The 19,260-nt window shown below is 41.8% G+C and overlaps 1 protein-coding gene across 1 annotated transcript in view; it reads left to right on the top strand.

Annotated features, from left to right (window-relative positions):
* The window catches only part of ryr2b (ryanodine receptor 2b (cardiac)), a 50,217-nt gene that overhangs the window by 5,379 nt on the left and 25,578 nt on the right, over positions 1-19,260 (top strand). The window contains exons 9-53 of the mRNA XM_053874297.1: positions 71-145; positions 861-1,017; positions 1,087-1,251; positions 1,574-1,695; positions 2,104-2,287; positions 2,365-2,494; positions 3,021-3,116; positions 3,189-3,307; positions 3,849-3,982; positions 5,573-5,814; positions 6,251-6,443; positions 6,534-6,753; positions 6,832-6,936; positions 7,012-7,115; positions 7,200-7,283; positions 7,378-7,537; positions 7,610-7,757; positions 7,825-8,033; positions 8,524-8,698; positions 8,776-8,984; positions 9,061-9,247; positions 9,645-9,777; positions 9,869-9,983; positions 10,241-10,401; positions 11,113-11,272; positions 11,353-11,439; positions 11,519-11,745; positions 11,873-12,086; positions 12,171-12,764; positions 12,983-13,183; positions 13,265-13,376; positions 13,449-13,589; positions 14,275-14,551; positions 14,628-14,742; positions 15,160-15,289; positions 15,650-15,753; positions 15,824-15,959; positions 16,971-17,172; positions 17,336-17,444; positions 17,514-17,634; positions 17,819-17,988; positions 18,197-18,417; positions 18,672-18,762; positions 18,842-18,982; positions 19,102-19,259. Coding sequence (XP_053730272.1) covers positions 71-145; positions 861-1,017; positions 1,087-1,251; positions 1,574-1,695; positions 2,104-2,287; positions 2,365-2,494; positions 3,021-3,116; positions 3,189-3,307; positions 3,849-3,982; positions 5,573-5,814; positions 6,251-6,443; positions 6,534-6,753; positions 6,832-6,936; positions 7,012-7,115; positions 7,200-7,283; positions 7,378-7,537; positions 7,610-7,757; positions 7,825-8,033; positions 8,524-8,698; positions 8,776-8,984; positions 9,061-9,247; positions 9,645-9,777; positions 9,869-9,983; positions 10,241-10,401; positions 11,113-11,272; positions 11,353-11,439; positions 11,519-11,745; positions 11,873-12,086; positions 12,171-12,764; positions 12,983-13,183; positions 13,265-13,376; positions 13,449-13,589; positions 14,275-14,551; positions 14,628-14,742; positions 15,160-15,289; positions 15,650-15,753; positions 15,824-15,959; positions 16,971-17,172; positions 17,336-17,444; positions 17,514-17,634; positions 17,819-17,988; positions 18,197-18,417; positions 18,672-18,762; positions 18,842-18,982; positions 19,102-19,259 — 7,338 coding nt within the window. The remainder of the gene's footprint in view (positions 1-70; positions 146-860; positions 1,018-1,086; positions 1,252-1,573; positions 1,696-2,103; positions 2,288-2,364; positions 2,495-3,020; positions 3,117-3,188; positions 3,308-3,848; positions 3,983-5,572; positions 5,815-6,250; positions 6,444-6,533; positions 6,754-6,831; positions 6,937-7,011; positions 7,116-7,199; positions 7,284-7,377; positions 7,538-7,609; positions 7,758-7,824; positions 8,034-8,523; positions 8,699-8,775; positions 8,985-9,060; positions 9,248-9,644; positions 9,778-9,868; positions 9,984-10,240; positions 10,402-11,112; positions 11,273-11,352; positions 11,440-11,518; positions 11,746-11,872; positions 12,087-12,170; positions 12,765-12,982; positions 13,184-13,264; positions 13,377-13,448; positions 13,590-14,274; positions 14,552-14,627; positions 14,743-15,159; positions 15,290-15,649; positions 15,754-15,823; positions 15,960-16,970; positions 17,173-17,335; positions 17,445-17,513; positions 17,635-17,818; positions 17,989-18,196; positions 18,418-18,671; positions 18,763-18,841; positions 18,983-19,101; position 19,260) is intronic.

The raw sequence follows: 19,260 nt of genomic DNA, 5'->3' as shown, positions 1-19,260 counted from the left end.
TCAGCCGAATTCCGTCTTATATCAGTTACACATACCGTCCTGTTCCATCATGCCCTCCTCCTTAATGCAGGATAATGCATTATGAAAGTGGATCAGTGGCTGGTCATGCCCGCTCTCTGTGGAGATTGGAAATCCTGCGAGTTGTGTAAGTACATGAAGAAATAAGTTGGACGCTAAATAATACAATCATGAGAAATCACTGTTCTGAATGTGACTTTGGAGCTTTCTCCATCCTCCTTGTTGGTTTCAGCACCTCAGCTATGTTGGAGATTATAAGACTAATAAGATTACTGTCATGTCCGCTGTAGATCTCACAGGAGTCGGTAGACATATGTGCTTCGAACAATAACATGGGCTGTACCGCAGCTCCTAATGGTCTGTTTTAGTGTCACGTAAATTGATGTGACCACATCATTGGCAGCACTTAAAGCTAAGTTGGAAGAAAAGATGGTGGAATAAGTAGCCGTGAAACTAGATTGACTGGCAGCTGAAAATATCCTGAGCAGAGAAATACTGCAAATAAAACCACCCAGTGAATCCTGACTTATCAACTGGCAGGTTTATTGGTTGACAGCAGACAAGCCGCGACCTCACACTCACACACGTTTACACTCACATTCAGGCTGCCTGCCTATTTGCAGGCTGAACGCTAGTTGTGAGTCATACACAGAATGTGACTCAGCCGCGACTTTTCGTGCTCTCTCATACATACATTAACGATAATGACATGTTTTCGCAAATGCAATTCCAATGCTTGTGCGTATGAATGACAACAACAAATTCGAGGGAAAGAGAGGGCCTGACAGTTGTGTTGCTTCTCCCATTAGACATTACGCACAATAATATATGAAACCTCGCAGGTGGAGTAACAGGCACACCGGCTGGGGACATCCCTTCAGACTACGCCATGTCACAACCGGCAGGTATCTCGGCCTCAGCCAGGAAAAAGGTCTCCTTCTAGTAGATCAAGATAAGGCTGACATCATCACCACCTCCTTCTGCTTCCAACCTGCAAAGGTGCCAATTTGAAGATATCTGTGTTCATTATATATTACGTGTTCAACATGTAAATTTGGTTTTCCGCAGGACAAAGTTGTCACTGGGCTAAAAGTAAACGCTGATGGCATGGGCTCAGCGGAGATCAAATACGGAGACTCAGTTTGTTATGTCCAGCATGTAGATTCCGGGTTGTGGGTCACATACCAGACCATTAATTCCACATCCACTCATATGGGAGGCGCCCAGCGAAAGGTAATTTACAATTGTTGGAGTATTGTTGCTGGAATATAAAATGAGTGCAGTCATTTGACAACCAATTCATATTCTTGTCCTATATACATTCTATTCTATTCCGATCTGCATTCAGTCTAATCTAATATATATGCAATATGACATAATAAAAGTGATGTGTCGTACTTGTGCATAATAATATTGCAACAGTGTAGTGATAATAAGCCGTATTATTCGATATATTTCCCCCTGGAATTGGATTATCTATGATCATCTCTGGAAACCAGGTATACACTAACCTTGCTTTTTTTTTCTCTGATGCTAAAAAATGTTTTCTTTTCAGGCAATTTTGCACTGTGAGGGTCACATGGACGATGGGCTGACACTCTCTCGATCACAGTGTGAAGAATCCCACACCGCAAGGCTAATCCGGAGTGCCACTTGTCTTTTCCGTCAATTCATCAGGTGCACTATTCCACTTTTACCCTTGAGACCAGGGAAATAAATCAAAATTCTATTGCTTCTGACATCTGCAGTCCTTTCATTAATGATTAAGGTGATGCTAGTTTCTGAATAATAAAAAGCACTTGCGTCTGTATTTATAAAGCTGACTTCAGGCGAAGAATGTCCCTCTTGATCCTTACAAGGAATCTCTTCCAAAAGTTACAGATTTTTTGCTCCATATCAAAGAGTCTTGTCTGCTTGATCTATCACAAGTCTGACCTAGATTTACTTTCACAGACGTCCAAGAAGTAGATTTTTCGTTTAAAACCTCCCGGTAGTTAAACATGGATCACCATCAACACTGATGTTCTACCACTGAAGTCATTAACTTTGTGATGTATTGGTTTTGATAACGTGTCTTGGCTTTAGGCAACTTGCTGGGTCTGGTCAGCAAGAAAACCTCCCTCTTCAGCTCTTGTCAGCAGAGACAGTGAGATGTGGCCTGCAGGATTTAATCGACCATTTTCAGCCTCCATCTGAGAAGATGGGCCCGCAAGCAATACAGAAAAACACGACGACTTTGAAAAATCGACAAGATATGTTTAAGGAGGAGGTACGGGAGACGCTGCAAATGAACGCCCTATTAAAGTCAGCTTTGTTTAATCCAAGTTTCCCTGGTGTTTTCTCTAGGGTGTAATAGATTTGGTGCTCGACTGTATCGAGCATCTAGTTCCGAACAGCAGCGCTTCACATCTCGCTGCATCGCAGAGCGACTCCCAAGACTGGGGGAAGATCTTGCACCTTTTTTATGAGCTGCTAGGTGAGCATTTGTATTTATATCTTTTCAAGTATGGACTCCACTGCTGTGTAAATTCTGTGTAGATGGAGCACCCTTGTTAAGGCTGTGTGGATGCAGCTGTTTGACTTTCATTCACCCCTGTCCTCCACCCACAGTTAAGGCAGACACAACCAAACACACTGCCGTACACACGCAACTAGGCTCACTCATTTACATTTCCAGAGGAGTTGAAGGCTTATTTTAAACACATTTGCTAATGGTTTTAGTGTCGCCGACCTTCGACCACGAAAGGTCACCAGTTGCTGAGCTAAGTCTTGTTTGTTACTAAGCTAATGGCATATTAATAGCGGACCATAGGATGTTATTAAAATTGAGATGCAGAACTTTTGATTTTATGAGTTCAAAATGTTATGTTCGCTATTGAGTTATGAACACCATTTTTATTGGTAAGGTTGCGCAATACACCATACTGGTTTCTGTTAAAATGGCTGCTTTGTGTCTTTGGACGCATTGATTGTGTGCTCTTCCTCCTCTTATGTGTTTCCAGCCTCCTTGATTCGGGGGAATCGTGTCAACTGTGCGCATTTCTCGGGTTCCCTTGACTGGCTGATCAGTCGTCTAGACCAGCTGGCAGCCTCCTCTGGTTGGAAGTTTGATGCTGATCATCACTTTTAGTACAGTTGAGCAAGTGCTATGGTCAAATGTTTGTTGGCAGGGGTTTTGGAGGTTCTGCACTGTGTCCTTGTGGAAAGTCCGGAAGCTCTCAATGTCATCAAAGAAGAACACATCCATGCCATCGTCTTGTTCCTCGATCAGCATGGATTTAATCACAAGGTAAGCTGATAAAAATAACACCTGCTAGGAATCATGTCTCCATCAAAAGAATAAACTGTGTGGCCAATATTGGCTTTTAATGTATGTGGTGGCTCAAAATTAAACATCAAAAACTGGATGAAAGGTTTAAGAAATGAATGTGTTTTTATGTGCTTAAAGGAGAAAAGTTCCTTGTGTGATGTAACGTGGACTCTACTTTGAAACTAATCTCACATATGGTTTATGCTAAAATTTACCACCAATGGTTGAAATGGAGGCCAATAAATGCAAATTTTGACAGTTTTTTCTATTGATAGTGTTTGTATTTCAAGGTGAATGTCATTTATTTAGCCCTTTCATTTTGTCCACACGTCTCACTGATGACACCTCCAAAACATTTGTTAGACTTGACTTGGCACTTTTCTTTTTTTTCAGAGTGCAAAGTCTTATTTTGACACTACTTTCTAATGGCCATTTGCCTTATCTTAAATCCCAAAATAACGACTATTCAATGGCGACATTACTCAAGTGTCACTTGGTGATGATGGGTTTTTTTTTCTAGGTTCTGGAGGTGCTCTGCTCTCTGTGTGTTTGCCACGATGTTGCTGTGCGATCAAACCAGAACCTCATCTGTGACCACCTGCTGCCGTACAGAGACTTGCTGCTTCAGACACGTCTGGTCAATCAGGTCACAAGGTACGAGGCTTCGTGTTCGTTGTTCTCCTTCCACTGACCAACTTGGTGGAGGAATGAATGAAATCAATTTATCCTCTTATCTGTTTCACTGTGTTTGGAGTAAACCTTCATTTTTTTTCCCAGAAGTTAAAAACAGAAGAGCAAAACACATTTTTTATCTGCGGCTATGGGTCAGTTAATCATCCTTGGTGCCGTGTTATGAAGAAGGAGCCAGTAAAGATAACATTAGTTATTTATTATTAACTTTCTGAAGACACATTACCGCACATAAAATGAATGTTATTCAATAAAAAATAGATATGATTGTGTTAGATGGATTCATAGATGTTGGATTGATTCATTGTTAAGATGTCTAAAAGTGAGGTCATGCCACTTTGGGATTTTATTATCCTGAAACTCTGCGAGTTTCAAAGGAAGCTCATCAATGAGAAACTGATTCTGACTCAGGCCTGAGGATTAGGACCGCCAGCTAGATGATTCTCAGCAGGTGGCCGGGTTGCACCACATTAGTGCTGCAAAGACAACAAAACAAAATTACCAGAACAAATTGCAAATCAGTTTCTAAATGTTGATATGAATCATCAACAGCAGCATTTAATTGCCTGTGGTATTAGCTCTCTTTTTTTCACCCCGACAAATTCTATCTTGATCCTGGACTTATTACGATAAACAAAACCATTGGTTCACCCTCAACTGATGATCACTAAAATGTAAAACTCTATTTAATATTTCCTCTTGTTTTACTCGTATGACAACTTATTTCTGATTAGGAATCATCCTTTAAGTCTTTACTTATGATATGATTCAACGTTTTGTTATTGCTGGTGACTTTACAAAAAACATATCTGAATACTGACTCATTGAAAATAGGTTCTCTATCTGGTTTGAAAGCAGAAGAATGTCCCTTCATACATTTGGGCAGTAATTCCTTCATTGCAAGTTTCATCTTGTGGACACTTTCCATTTCTCTCTTTTAAGTTATTTTTATTCCATGGGCTGTTCGTCCTCTGCAGCTGCCTTCTTTTATCGTGTTTTTCTCCATCACCATCCAATTTTGTTCCTCTGCCCTTTATATCTTATTTTCCGTGTGTTCTTCACACCTGCTCAGTCGGTTGCACCACCACCACCAGCTCCTCTATTTCTCCTGTTTCCATTGCTATCATTTCCCTTTGTGCTCATGTTCATACAGAGCTTGTGCTTCTCTCTTCGATTTCTCCTGGGTCCCATGTCTCTTTGATTTGGAGTTCATAAAACAGCCTGCTAATTTGTTGTGCTAATTTGGAAAGTTGGAAGCACAACGACAGTGTGTTGTTGGTGCTAAATGCATGTATATATATATATATATATGTGTGTGTGTATATATATGTGTGTGTATATATATGTGTGTGTATATATATATATATATATATATATATATATATATATATATATATATATATATATATATATATATATATATATATATATATATATATATATATATATATATATATGCCAGTCATGTACAATGTGAGCCCTAACTAAACAAACAGAGGCACCATTCCAGCTCAATTCCAATTTTGCTTCCTTTAAAAACTTTTTCTTTTAAAGCATGAGACCAAACATATTTCTGGCCATGGGAGAGGACTCAGCCCAGCACCGGAGATGGTACTATGAGCTGGTTGTGGATCATGTGGACCCCTTCCTCACACCAGAGCCCACCCACCTACGTGTGGGATGGGCGAGCACCGAAGGTTACCAACCCAGGCTTGCAGGAGGTGAAGTCTGGGGAGGAAACGGGGTGGGAGATGATTTGTGCTCATTCGGCTTTGATGGGCTTCACCTTTGGTCAGGTAGGACAAATGACTCATGTTGAATTTTGAATTAGTGCTTTTGTCTCTTGCCTTTCATCCATTGCGTTTTTGTTTTTCTATAGACTTTTAAAAGCTTGAGAAATGAATTCGCTGGAACATTTACAAAAACAAAAATTTGGATTTAAGATTTAAGAGCCGCTGTGAGAGTCACTTAGGGATGCTATTTTTATTGAACCATTTTAGTTTTAATATTATAAAACGCCTAAAGATGTTCTCATTGGAAAAAATAAAACTTTCTAATATATTACTTTGCACAGTTCCGTCCTGTGAAAGTTGTGAGCTGTGAGTTGAATAACATTAACAGCAAATCGATAAGGGAAATATGTGCAATATGCTGAAAACTACAAGCAAAATATGATGCAACATTTTGAATAGTTAAGCACAGTGCAAGTATTTTTTGTGCTCTGAATTTTAGGGTGTGTTGCTCGCCAAGTCAGCTCCCCTTTTCCACATCTCCTCAAAGATGGTGATGTGGTTAGCTGCTGCCTTGACCTCACTGTTCCCTGCATCTCCTTCCGGGTCAACGGTCTGCCTGTGCAGGGCATGCTGGAAAACTTCAGCTGCGTTGGCCTTTTGTATCCGGTCGTCAGTTTCTCAGCTGGAGTCAAGTGGGTTTTGGAACTGAGTGTTCAATGAAGTCTTCTAATTCCTGCTTGTATATGTTAATATTGACGTCTTTTACTTTCATCTTGTATAAGGGTTCGATTTCTCTTCGGGGGGAGTCATGGAGAATTTAGATTTTTGCCCCCTCCCGGATTCGCAATGTGTTCAGAGGCACTCCTGCCTGGAGTTGAGCTGGTAGTCGAACCATGTCACGAGTACATGTTGCATCACGAGAACGGAGCACAGGAACTGATTGGGCCGATCGTCCCTGTAACTCCTGTTGTTTTTACACCCAGACCAGTGGACATTAGCAAGGTTAATTGATTATTTACATAAACATACTTCTGTTTGTCTGCTATCAATTTCAATTTGACTTTTCTTCTCCTGTGAAAGGTGGTGCTGCCTTCCCAAGTTGAGGATATACAAGAGAAGATGGCTGAAAATATGCATGAACTGTGGGCAATGGACAGGATTGAGCTTGGCTGGTCATATGGAACTGTAAGACAACAAACAAACAAACAAGCCAGCTGTATGTTTGTTTTTGAGTCATGTGCCTTTTGATCAACCGAACAGGTGAGAGATGAAGCCAAGAAGCATGAGCCGTTCCTAGTTGAGTTCCTCAGGTTGCCTGATCAAGAACGGAACCAGAACCTTCAAATTGCTCAGGACATCCTCAGGTGCGGTGAAGTAACCAGTTGTAGATCTTTATTGCTATTTGACAACGTTACAACAAAATTTTTGAACAACAAATCTTTGTTCAGGACTCTTATTGCGCTTGGTGTCCACGTTGTTTTAACTGAAGACCACCGGGAAGACAAAGTCAAGTATTTGAGTCTGCCGACCAAGTATGTCTGAACACTCAAACCCTTGTTTGATGTAGCCTCATATGTAACTCTTCTCGGTGTCTTATCATCATTGTGGGCGGTGTCTTATCATCAGGTATGAGCAGCCCAGTGGCTACAGACCGGCACCTGTAGATTTCAGCCAGGTTTGTCTGACACGTTTTCATGAGAGAGTGGTCAGCCATTTGGCGGAAAATGAGCACAATGTTTGGGCTAAAGAGTGCATCAGGCAAGGCTGGACCTATGGAGCCCAGCAGGTCAGTTTATTATAGTGACTCCATGTATCAATATAATTGATGTCTCCTCTCAAAACCCTCCTGTGTAAACAGGAGCTGAAAACCAAGCGGAGTCTGAATCTTGTACCATACAGTCTTCTTGATAAGAGGACCAAAAGGATTGGCAGAGAGAGTATAAGAGAGTCTGTTTGCACCCTGCTCGCCCATGGTTACAGCCTGGAAACGCTGAACCAAGACCAGAGTATGTCTTTACATCCTGTTATTGGAAATGTCTCTTTCCAAAGACCCATTTGTGATTTCATTTACAGTCATTTCATCAGACCATGAGGTGTATCCTGCAGAGAAGTGGAGAGTGTTCAGACCTGATAAATCTTACGCAGTGACCTGTGGGAAGTGGTATTTTGAATATAAGTTGGTGACAGCGGGCAATATGAGAGTTGGATGGGCACGGCCAGACTGCACCGCCGATAAAGATCTTGGATCAGATGACCTGGCATTTGTCTTTGATGGATGTGAGGTAGGATGATGAAGTTTTCCTTCTGCTCAATATTTCAACTGTGTATTCCTACATAATGACGTAAATGTGTGTTTATTTGGGGTGACCTACTAAAATGTCAGTCAGTCGAGGTGTAACTTTAGCTTCATGTAAAAAAAATAAAAGACTGTCAAATGACGTACTGTATAATTGATGAAAATCTAATCGACCTCTACTTGCATCCATCCTACCGATCAATATACAGTAGTTAACACGCAATACCAGACCACAAGAGCATAAAGAGAGACAGTCAATTGGCCAAAGTGGATAATGCCACATATTTAATGATACAATTGACAGAGATCAGGGGAGGTGTAGAGGAGAGTGCAGCCAGGGTAGAACAGAAGAGTGGCAGCAACAGCAAAAGGGAAACTTTATAGGGCAGTAGAGAGATTTGCCCTGGTGTATGGCTTGGATGCCCTGGATCAGAAAAGGAGTAGTTAATTTTTTGATATTGATATTTCCTACTCAGGGTCAGTGGTATCATCAAGGAGGTGAACCTCTGGGACGAGTGTGGCACCGCAGTGACGTGGTGGGTTGCTTACTGGATATGACGGATCGCACCATGATGGTCACTCTGAACGGCGAGATGCTGTTTAATGATCGAGGATCCGAGCTGGTGGCCAAAGATTTTGACATCAGAGATGGTCAGTATATAAGCTGTCTAGATGTTGATTTAAATGCTGTATATATTTTCAACGACTGGTTATTTTGGTGTGTTTAGGGCTGTTGCCAATCGTTGGTGTTGGAGTTAACCAGGTGGGGAAGCTAAACCTGGGCCAGCAAGTCGACTCCCTCCAATATTTTTCAGTCTGTGGTCTTCAAGAGGGTTATGAGCCTTTTGCTGCCAATATGTCCAGAGAACCAACGTTGTGGATGACCTGGAAACAGCCTCAGTTCACGTCCATAACACCCCAACATCCCAATTTACAAGTTTGGAACTTGATATTTTCACATTGTCTTGGTGGGTAGACAAAAGCCCTGACATAACTCTCAACTGTTTTCAAAGGTTATAAGAGATGGTGGCGTGTCAGATTCATCTTGTAGCTTGAAGGTCTGTCAGCACCCATCGACGCAGCACAGTGGAGGGAGTGAAATGGGTTTCTTTAGGCTCAGCATGTTCATCGAATTTGCTGCCACTCTCTCAAGCCCTGTGGGAGGAGCGCTCCCTGTGGCTTCAAGTCCTCTATGCTCAGGTCAGATCATGTTTATTAATAATATCAACTGATGTGCGATGTAACCAAAGTTAGTTTGCTTTCAGGTCAATATGTAATTCTGATGCAAGGTCGGGAGCAAGGCGCAAATAGGGAAGAAGCATGTTCAATATCAAATGTATGACGGCTCGCACTAGCCAATATCTACCTGTAGGAATGCCTTACAGACACGCGTCACTTTAGAAAGCCAAAAATGTTTTTCAGAAATATGTGAACCCATTGAGAGTCAACATGGAGTGAAAGCCAGTCGGAGTACTGAAGCCCTGTTTTGTGCATCTCGCCGTTTAGATTATTGATATTTTATAAATCGACCTTGATGAATCATTTCACATAAGCTCCCCAGGGGCTCTGCTGTAATTAATTCCTCTTGTCCTTTCAGGAAGAAAAGAGCAGGAAGAGGACGACTCTGACTTTGAAGTACTGATGAAGTCAGCCCACAGCTTTGCCGGCTCAAGAGATGAACTCAACCACAAGGATCACAGCCAAGACAAAACGTCCCGATTAAAACAGCGGTATGTTTAGAAATATGCCCCATTTTTATTAAATGTAACAAGTTAATATGTTACAGTGAGACAAATTATTGTTTGGTTTTTTTTTTTGAAGCTTCATGCTGAAGAGATCTAAACCAGGTCTTGTGAGCAGCAATTCATCTGCTCGGCTACTCGAGGATGTTGTAGTGGACAAAGATAACCACGATCACCTGATCCAGACCTCCAGAGTAAGACCTCCCTAATTTCATTACTTTTACTGCCAAGAGTGTTGTTTGGAATTCACAAGCATTTTTATGCAAAAAAAAAGGAACCACGGTGTCATACGCTGAGGCCTTTCACATTTAAATTTGCCTTTATTTCCATTTTTAACCTTGTGGACTTTTTTAAATACTGTATTTCATATGTCTGTTTAAGATAAAAAATCATGCAATGTTAAAATTTTATTCCAATAATAATAATAATAATAACGGCGTCTCTCCTTCAGTATTACTACTCTGTTAGGGTTCTTCCTGGCCAGGAGCCATTCAATGTTTGGGTTGGCTGGGTGACTCCTGATTTCCATCATTTCAACACCAATTTTGATGTGGAAAGTACCAGGACTGTCACCGTTACACTTGGAGATGAAAGTGGCAAAGTCAGAGAGAGGTATGTGAAGAAACATTATTTCTAAAAATTAGTTTTGGGCTGGAAAAACTTCAATTTAACATTGAGTCAAATAAGGTTGTTGGAAGATGTTGTAAAGCTGCTTGTAGGTCAGCTTGTAGGTAACTTATTTAAGTAACTATAAATACATTTATTTTATGTTTATTTATAAACAAATAAATACATGTAAAAACATGTAAAACATATGCACTATAGTTTCCTACAGAAGGATTCACCTGTACGTGTTGGTCAGGTCTGTAGATGCATACATATCTGAGATATGTATACAGACATGCATCTATCAAAATATGGATATGGTCAAGAGACTTGCATGTTCTTGGGCATGTGATTGGTGGAGAAGCAGGGGGGTTGTCCATGACCTGCCTGTGCCATATGAGCACTGAGGCACCTTGCTTCCTTCGCACACATTTATATTATTTACAGGTTGGTTGTGAGATTTTCCTTTACTCCTCCCAAGGCCCCCGTAGTTGTGAGAACTACTACTGGAGAAACGCTGTTCATCACAGTACACAATAGAGGACAGTGTGTAACTTTAACAAAGGTGACGTAGGTCGTCCTCATATTGGAATAACAGGTCTTTTTTACATGAGGAAAAGTTGCACGGGGGAAAGAATGGAAGGGGCTTGTAAGGGTAATGTTCGGTTTGCTTGCGCCTCTTTACATTCAGCTCTGAATGACTTTCTTCTTTTACAGTTCAAAGCGCAGCAACTGTTACATGGTTTGTGCCGGTGAAGCGACAGGGTTGTGTTTAAGTCGGAGGAGCGGAGGTTTGGAAATTGGCTGTTTAATTGACACATCCAGTGGCTTGCTTACTTTTACTTCAAATGGGGTCGAGATGACAACTTTCTACCAAGTGAGTAGCGCATTCTCATTTAGCTGGAGTGTTGTGAATCCCACTGCACAGACTGAGAGTTACTGTGCTGCATTGCTCAGGTGGAAGCATGCACGAAGCTGTTCCCTGCCGTTTTTGTCAAGAGCACCACTTCCAACATGTTTCAGTTTGAGCTGGGACGGGTCAAGGTACATTTTTATTTGAATGATGATCAAACCAATGTTCAGAAGAGTCAAATAGGTCTTGTTTTTTTCCCTCTGTATCAAGAACGTCATGCCTCTTTCTGCGGGTCTACTTCGCACTCAACGGAGAAACATGATACCTCAATGTCCTCAAAGGATTCAGGTCCAATATATGAGCGCAGTCACTTGGACCAGAGTTCCCAACAAAACATTAGAGGTGTTAGTCAATTGCTCCAGCGCATGCCATGGCTGGAGCATTCAATGCAGCCGCCCTGTTCAAGTCGTCGCTCTTCAGATCCCCGACGAAAACAGGTCTGATTAGAATCATAGTAACATGTAACTCCAAATTAGTGTTTAGTTTTCTTGTAAGCTGGCATGGTTTGTCGCTCTGTGTTCCTGAGAGGGCTGTCTGTTTACATTTTCCAAATTTCTTTTACAGATCTGTTGACATTTTGGAGCTGTCTGAACTGCCAGACCTCATGACCTTTCAGTACCACACTCTCCTGCTTTATGTCTCCTTATGTAAGCTTGGCAACACGAGAGTCGCGCATGCCATTTGCAGTCACGTGGACCAGTCCCAGGTGCTTTATGCCATTCAGAATCCACACCTCCCAGGTCGCCTTCGCTCAGCGTTTTATCAGCTGCTGTTTGAGGTAATCTTTTGTTAACTGCCATGTCCTGTCAAGTCCTGATACCTCTTCTATGTATGGTGATCTTTGTGCTCATGCCTGGTTTAGGTTTACCTCAACAGCCAAACCTCTCTCATGATGAGTCATGAATACATAATTCCGATGACCGACCAGACCAGGAATCTCACCCTTTATCCCTTGAATGGTGCCTCTGAAGGAAAACATCCAGTGTGTCTTCCCAGCACCGCAGTGAGCACATCCCTTAAACCACAAATCCAATTCTCCAGTCCCTGTTTTGTCTGGAGTTGTGAATCCAGGCAGGAGACAGCCTTCAGTGTCTGCCCTGAAATCCCCCTGGACACACTAAGAACCCTGACTGTGAAGATGCTGACTGAAGGGGTGCAGACTGTGGATCAAAATCTCCGTGATCCTGTAGGAGGAAGCAATGAGCTGCTGCTGGTTCCCCTTATTCAACTCTTCCATTCGCTCATGGTCATGGGAGCTGTGGGGGATGATGATCTCAGCCAAGTTCTGCAGCTGATCGAACCTAAAGTTTTTTCTCGTGGTGCTGGAGTGTTTGAGGGAGAAGAAGATAGGAGTGATAGCTACAAAAGTGAAACTCTTGAGGGCAAGAAAAAGGAAAACAACGTCTCTAAAAAAGGATTGCTTCTCATGAAGCTTCCGGAGCCTGTGAAACTCCAGGTGAACATCCTTTCTTCTGACTCTTATTAGAAAGATTTGATTTAAGGTATTAACAAATATTTTTAGGCGGATTAATTATTTCCTGGGAACGATTTAGTCCATTAGTTTGTTAAGTATGTTCCCTCATCAGCTTTAACTTTTTGAAGCTAATGCAATTATAATGCATGTTTATGTGCCATATCAGAATCTATTTGATTATTGATTTTTTTCTCTCCCAGCTTTGCCATCTGTTGTCATACCTGTGTGACTGCCAGGCGCGGCACAGGGTCGAATCTGTTGTGGCCTTCTCTGACAGATTTGTTCACCAGCTGCAGGAAAATCAGCGTTTTCGCTACAACCAGGTCATGCAGGCGCTCAACATGTCCGCTGCCCTCACCGCTCGTAAAACCAAAGAGTTCCGATCACCGCCACAAGAGCAGGTTACCTGGGATGAATGTAAACTGCATCATAATCAGTGCATGTCCAGCATTGTGATGTTTTGTGAATCATCGTGTCCTCAGATCAACATGCTGCTGAACTTCAGAGAGAATGAACTGCAAGAAAGCTGTCCATGTCCACCAGAAATTCAGCAACAACTGCGAGACTTTCACCAACAACTCAGCTCACATTGTGGTTAGTTGACCTCATATCAAACCCAGTTAAGAAAAATAAACTAATTCATGAACATTACTCTGTTCTCTACAGGCATTGAATTAGACACTGACTTGGCAAGCAACAAGGCTGCTGCAGTGTCAGTAAAAGATAGGCTTCTCAGTCTTGTGGGCAGAGTTGTTGGACGGAAGAAATCACTTTTTGCAGTGGATGAATGTCTGTCGCCAGGACAAAGTAAGCAAATTTGTATTCATTCTTGCCTGCATGCACTGTGGTCTAATTTGGCCCAGATCGGATTTGAAATCAATGGTTTATTGAATAAGCAAAATTTCCACCGCACATTAATAGTATCACCCTGTACATTTACAAAGATCAAAGATGGATCAATGCTGTGAATATATTATTTGTGAGTGTAGGTGACTGGAAAATTATATATTTACCCTCCAGGTTATTCTCAGCATTCTGATATTGTACGAAAACGAATACACTATGATGTGAGAAGAGATCCTGTCACTGAACAGGAATAGTGACTAATAATAGGGGCTGTAAGGGACTGCTAAGAGGTGCAGGAGGTCTCATCTTCCGCAGGAGTTTTAGATGCTGTGATGTGGTGTACTCAACGTTACTTTTCACTTTTGACACGTGGCATGAACAGGCACAAGTCAGTGAGTCATAGCTGTTGTCAGGATTCTGTCTTGAAAACAGCGGAACCGTATAGTAATTTACATCAGTGTGTGAAATTGCAGGGTGTGAAAGATCTATCGAAAGGACCAATTAGGCTGCACAGACTTGCAGCCAGATCTTGACGCAGTTTGCACGTTTTTTTTTACATCTGAATCAAAGGGAATGCCGGTCTGAGTTGGTACTATTCCCTACTTTATTTTACATCATGCTGATTGATTTTTTTTCTCGGTTGAAGAAACTCTGAAGAAGCTCATCTCTGAAACAATGGTGAGCTGGGCTCTAGAGACCAAGATGGAGGACCCAGCGCTGGTCAGAGCCGTTTTCTCTTTGCTGCATAGACAGTATCGAGGCCTTGGGGGTCAAATGGCAACCGCACTGTCTAAAACCTACGCAATCAGTGAGTCTTCAGTTGAGGATGCTGTGACTCTACTTTCCTCCCTCGGCCAAATCCGCTCTCTGCTCTGTGTGCGCATGGGAAAAGAAGAGGAGAAAATCATGATCAAAAGACTTGGGTGTGTCTCTGAAACACCTATTGGGCTTTTAAATATTCAATGAAGGGCTTGTTTAAATATTTGTTGTTTTATTTAGTGACATCATGAACAATAAAGTTTTCTACCAGCACCCCAATCTGATGCGGATATTGGGGATGCATGAAACAGTGATGGAAGTAATGGTCAATGTTCTTGGAGAGGGAGAGTCGAAGGTAAGCGGACAAACTTGAACTGATAAAATCTGGATATTTATCTCATTTACATTGGTCTTTTGAAGCAAAGCACAGAAAATGCTGTGCATTTGTAACATGACAATATAAAATGTGATTTATCCAAAATATTTCAGGCATTTAACAGAAGTGTGAGAATGTTTGCATTGGAAACCTACTACTGCACATATAAGTAGAGTTTGCTTGAACAATTTAGCCTGTACAGCAACCAGGAGATGAACAGTGTCTCAAGGAGCTTTGTAGTGAATGCAGGGAAATTAGATGAGAAGATGCTTAACGTCCGTCAGAGACTTTCATATTGTGAATAGAGTTTTTTTCCTCACTGGTGTGTGTGTGTTGGGCTTATTAAAATGTATTTTTTGATCCGTATTTAATATCCACTGTGTGGTTTTTGTCAAGATTGCCTTTCCCAGGATGATTGCCAGCTGCTGTCGATTCCTCTGTTACTTCTGCCGCATCAGCAGTCATAACCAAGGAGCTCTGTTTGACCACCTCAGCTACCTTTTGGAGAACGGTAGTGTTGGACTAGGTAAACCACTTCTCCACTCACATTTTCATTGGGGGAAGAAGGAAGCGGGTCGGCCTCCAATCTAGACTTTTGGTTTCACTTATTAACCATTAGTAAAATAATTATTTTATTTTTTACTCTTTATAACCTTTAATGAGTATGTTGATAACAGTGGCTATGTGTAAGGTATAGTCGTGCTGAATAACATGCTATTACTGTATGTACTTGCCCATATGCCCATATGAGAAAGTGTATTATTAACAGCTGTTTGTTCTGTGTTTACTGAACTTTCAAGTTTGCTCTCAATCATTTTATTCATCGCTTTGTATGCTGTGTTTCTGTAAAGACCTACTTGCTCACATGTCGCTGCTGTGTTTCTAGCGTCACAGTCCATGCGTGGAGCCACACCTCTGGATGTGGCAGCAGCATCTGTGATGGACAATAATGAGCTGGCACTCGCACTGAGGGAGCCAGAGCTAGAAAAGGCATGTTATTTGATGATATTAAAATCTCTATGTTAGGCACATGCATGTTTGAGCTTTTCAAATTCCCTAGGTGGTCCAGTATCTTGCTGGCTGTGGTCTTCAGAGCTGTCCACTTCTGGTGGCCAGAGGTTATCCAGATATTGGATGGAACCCAGTGGAGGGTGAACGCTACCTGGATTTTCTCCGGTTTGCTGTCTTTTGCAACGGTAACTGAAAACACAAAGATGGAAAATAACAGCATAATATTGAGTGCGGTACAGCCTGAAACACAAAACATAAGCACATAATGTTTAAATCTGAACCCCAAACTTGCTTGTAAATCACCCTGATTTCCTCCTCTTAAGTGTTTGTGACATTGTTAGAATACAAATACTGGAAGTCAGCAGGCATTGTTAAAAGCAAACTGCTGTGTCAGCCTCTGTAATCGAGGTTATTTCTGTACCTTTTGTTTGTATTGATTTTATACTCCGAGGCAGCACAGAGGAGCCAGTAGTTCTGCTGGTCTTTGAGGGTGTTGACAAGTTTAAATGGCTTTAGATTCTTTTTATTTCCATGAATTTCTTTGCAGTGCCATCGAATTCACAATGTCCCTCAGCAGTGCCAAAACAAAAACAGGAACACAAGTTAATGTTAAATAGATAAATCTTATTAATAAAACTAATGTGTATTTATGGTTTTCTCACTGTGTTTGTCGTACACAATTAAGTAATTGACTGCTCATTACTGACTTTATAATGAGTCGCTGAACTCTGGAGCTGGAGGTTTGAAAACACTTATTCGTGTTAATATGTTTCGTTTGTTTACGGTGATCCATTTCAGTGAGGCTTTCAAAACCTGTACAGGAGTTTTTTAACCATGTTGGATATTGTCCTATATTTAAATCATAGCTGTGTTTACTTGGACATGGGCAACAGCTCGATTCTTAACTTCATTCTGATGTCGCAATTTGAGGGTGTAATGTGACCTCTGACCTCTTGTAGAGACCCTAAAGCCTAAACCTTAGACACGTGGAAACTTTAACAACCGTTTCGATTTTCGGGTCGGTTTCAATCTATTTTGTGACCTGCCTATTTGTCGACACAAAAGGAATGGAGAGTAAATCAGTAATGCCCTAGCAAATCTTCACAAAATTCAAACAGGTTCCTCAGCAGTCGCGCAATTAACAGATTGGTTTAATTGCAAATGATCGATCGTGATCATGTGTTCATTTGTCGAAGGTGAGAGTGTGGAAGAGAATGCTTATGTGGTGTTGAAGCTGCTGATTCGCCGCCCGGAGTGTTTTGGTCCTGCCTTGCGAGGTGAGGGAGGAAACGGTCTCCTGGCAGCAATGGAAGAAGCTATCACCATATCTGAAGATTCTTCAATGGATGGACCTTCTTCTAAGTCAAGGAGCAGCACTGCACTGTCAGTTGAGATTCAGTCAGTATAGAGCTTCTGCTGACATGTTAAAACTCAATTTATTTTGCCTCACTCATTGTTTGTTCATCATTGAACTGTTTGCTATGTTGATGGATTTTCAGAAATAGATGACGTTTATTTGACTTCCTTTGAGCTCTTGTTTGTTCTGCCTGTATGAAAACAGAGATATTATCCAGGACAGCGATGATGACCTCATTCACATGGGGCACGCCATCATGAGCTTCTACTCCGCCCTGATTGACCTGCTGGGCCGCTGTGCTCCAGAGAAGCAAGTGAGTGGTTCCTAGGATTCATCATCAGCTTCTCACACTGAGAGTTTTTTTTCTCTCATGTCTTTTCAGTTAATTGAAGGAGGCAAAGGGGATGCCATTCGCATGCGAGCAATTTTGAGGTCTCTGGTCCCAATTCAAGATCTTGTGGGTGTCATCAGTATGTCCCTCCAAGTCCCATCATTGTCAAAAGGTGAAGCCAGCCCCACAATATACATAATGCTATTAAATATTTCAAGCCTTGTATTGTAAATCGACTCGAATAGCTTTTGTAAGCATTTCTTTAAGCTATATCAGGTTGGTTGAGGGAATGCTGTTTAATTTTGGCTTTCGTCAAACATTATGACACATTGCTTCGTTTTATTTTGGCTTTCCAGATGGCAAAGTAGAGGAACCTGACCTATCGAGCGTCTTCTGCCCCGACCATAAGGCAGCAATGGTGTTGTTCCTGGACCGGGTTTATGGCATTGAAACACAAGGCTTTTTAATCCACCTGCTGGAAGTCGGTTTTCTTCCTGACATTCAGACTGCTGTCTCCCTCGACACCGTGAGCGGCTCAAATTGTGTTTTGTTAAGCTGGTCACCTACTGCTACAGACATCTATGGAGTCACTGAAGAAGTGACCTTCAACTTCATATCGATCCCTGTCGAGAAATGCTTCTCAATTTTCTCGAGAGAAATGGCAGATAGATGTTGCTGCATTATATTCAGTCAATCAATTATTTTGGTTGGCTATTTCCTCTCTTCTCTTTCAGGATGATTTGGGTTCCACAGACATGACCTTGGCCCTTAACAGATACTTGTGTACGGCAGTGCTTCCCTTGCTGACAAAATGTTCGGCTCTCTTTGGTGGTTTGGATGGACATGCCACACTAGTGGACTCAATCCTCCAGGAAACCTACCGTCTCTCCAGGGCTTCAAGCTTGACCAAAGCTCAGAGAGACACCATTGAAGAGTGTTTGTTGTCTGTGTGCAGGTAAAGTTGGTCTATGCCCATCGTTCTTCAGAGCAGATTATTGATGTGCCATGTCACACAGCTTGTTAACAAGGTGTACGGCGGGAAATCACATTCATCAAGCTGGACAGGAATCCAACTTTTTATTCACCTTTTTGAGGGGGAGGGGGTGGAGTGATTAAAGGTGTTTTGTCAAAATGTTGACAAAACATATTGGATGATGTCATTTTTTGTATGATTCTAGAAAACTGATTCTCTTAAATTGTGTTTTCTAGTAAACTCCAACCATCTATGTTGCAACCCCTCCTGGAGCGAATCGTCCTTGATGTCCCCAGTCTCACAGACCACAGTCGGCTGCCTATAAAGGTGACTCGTGTTCAGCTATTCAAGTTGTTGGGGTTTTTGTCAGGGGGGGAAATGTTTCTTATTAAGTCTTTCCCAACAGCTCCTGAACAGTCTTTACGAGCAGAGGTGGAAATATTACTCACCAAATGGAGGTCAAGCAGGGCAGTGCTACTCCTCAGAAGAAGAGCTTCACTTGTCTCGAAAGTTATTCTGGGGAGTGTTTAGGGCGTTGGAAAGAAAGGTAAAATGCTAGAAGGTCTTATATTTCTGAATGATGTGAAGTATAGGAACGTGGTGAATGGTCAAAATATGTGTCACATTATGAACAAATTAAATTTTCTTCTCTTTTCATTCATACAGCCTGATGAACCTCAGTTGTCTGCTCTGAGTGTCCAATGCCTGGCTTCAATGGCAAGAGCTTTACCACCTGACCACATGGATCAAATGTCCCACTGTGAGAGAAAAATGTCTGTAGACACGGAAGGACATTTCGACCCTCAACCTGTTAACACTTCAAAG

The sequence above is a fragment of the Synchiropus splendidus genome, chromosome 9 (genome assembly GCF_027744825.2).
Source record: "Synchiropus splendidus isolate RoL2022-P1 chromosome 9, RoL_Sspl_1.0, whole genome shotgun sequence".
Taxonomy (NCBI): Eukaryota; Metazoa; Chordata; class Actinopteri; order Syngnathiformes; family Callionymidae; genus Synchiropus; species Synchiropus splendidus.
This window is presented reverse-complemented; position numbering and strand designations above follow the sequence as displayed.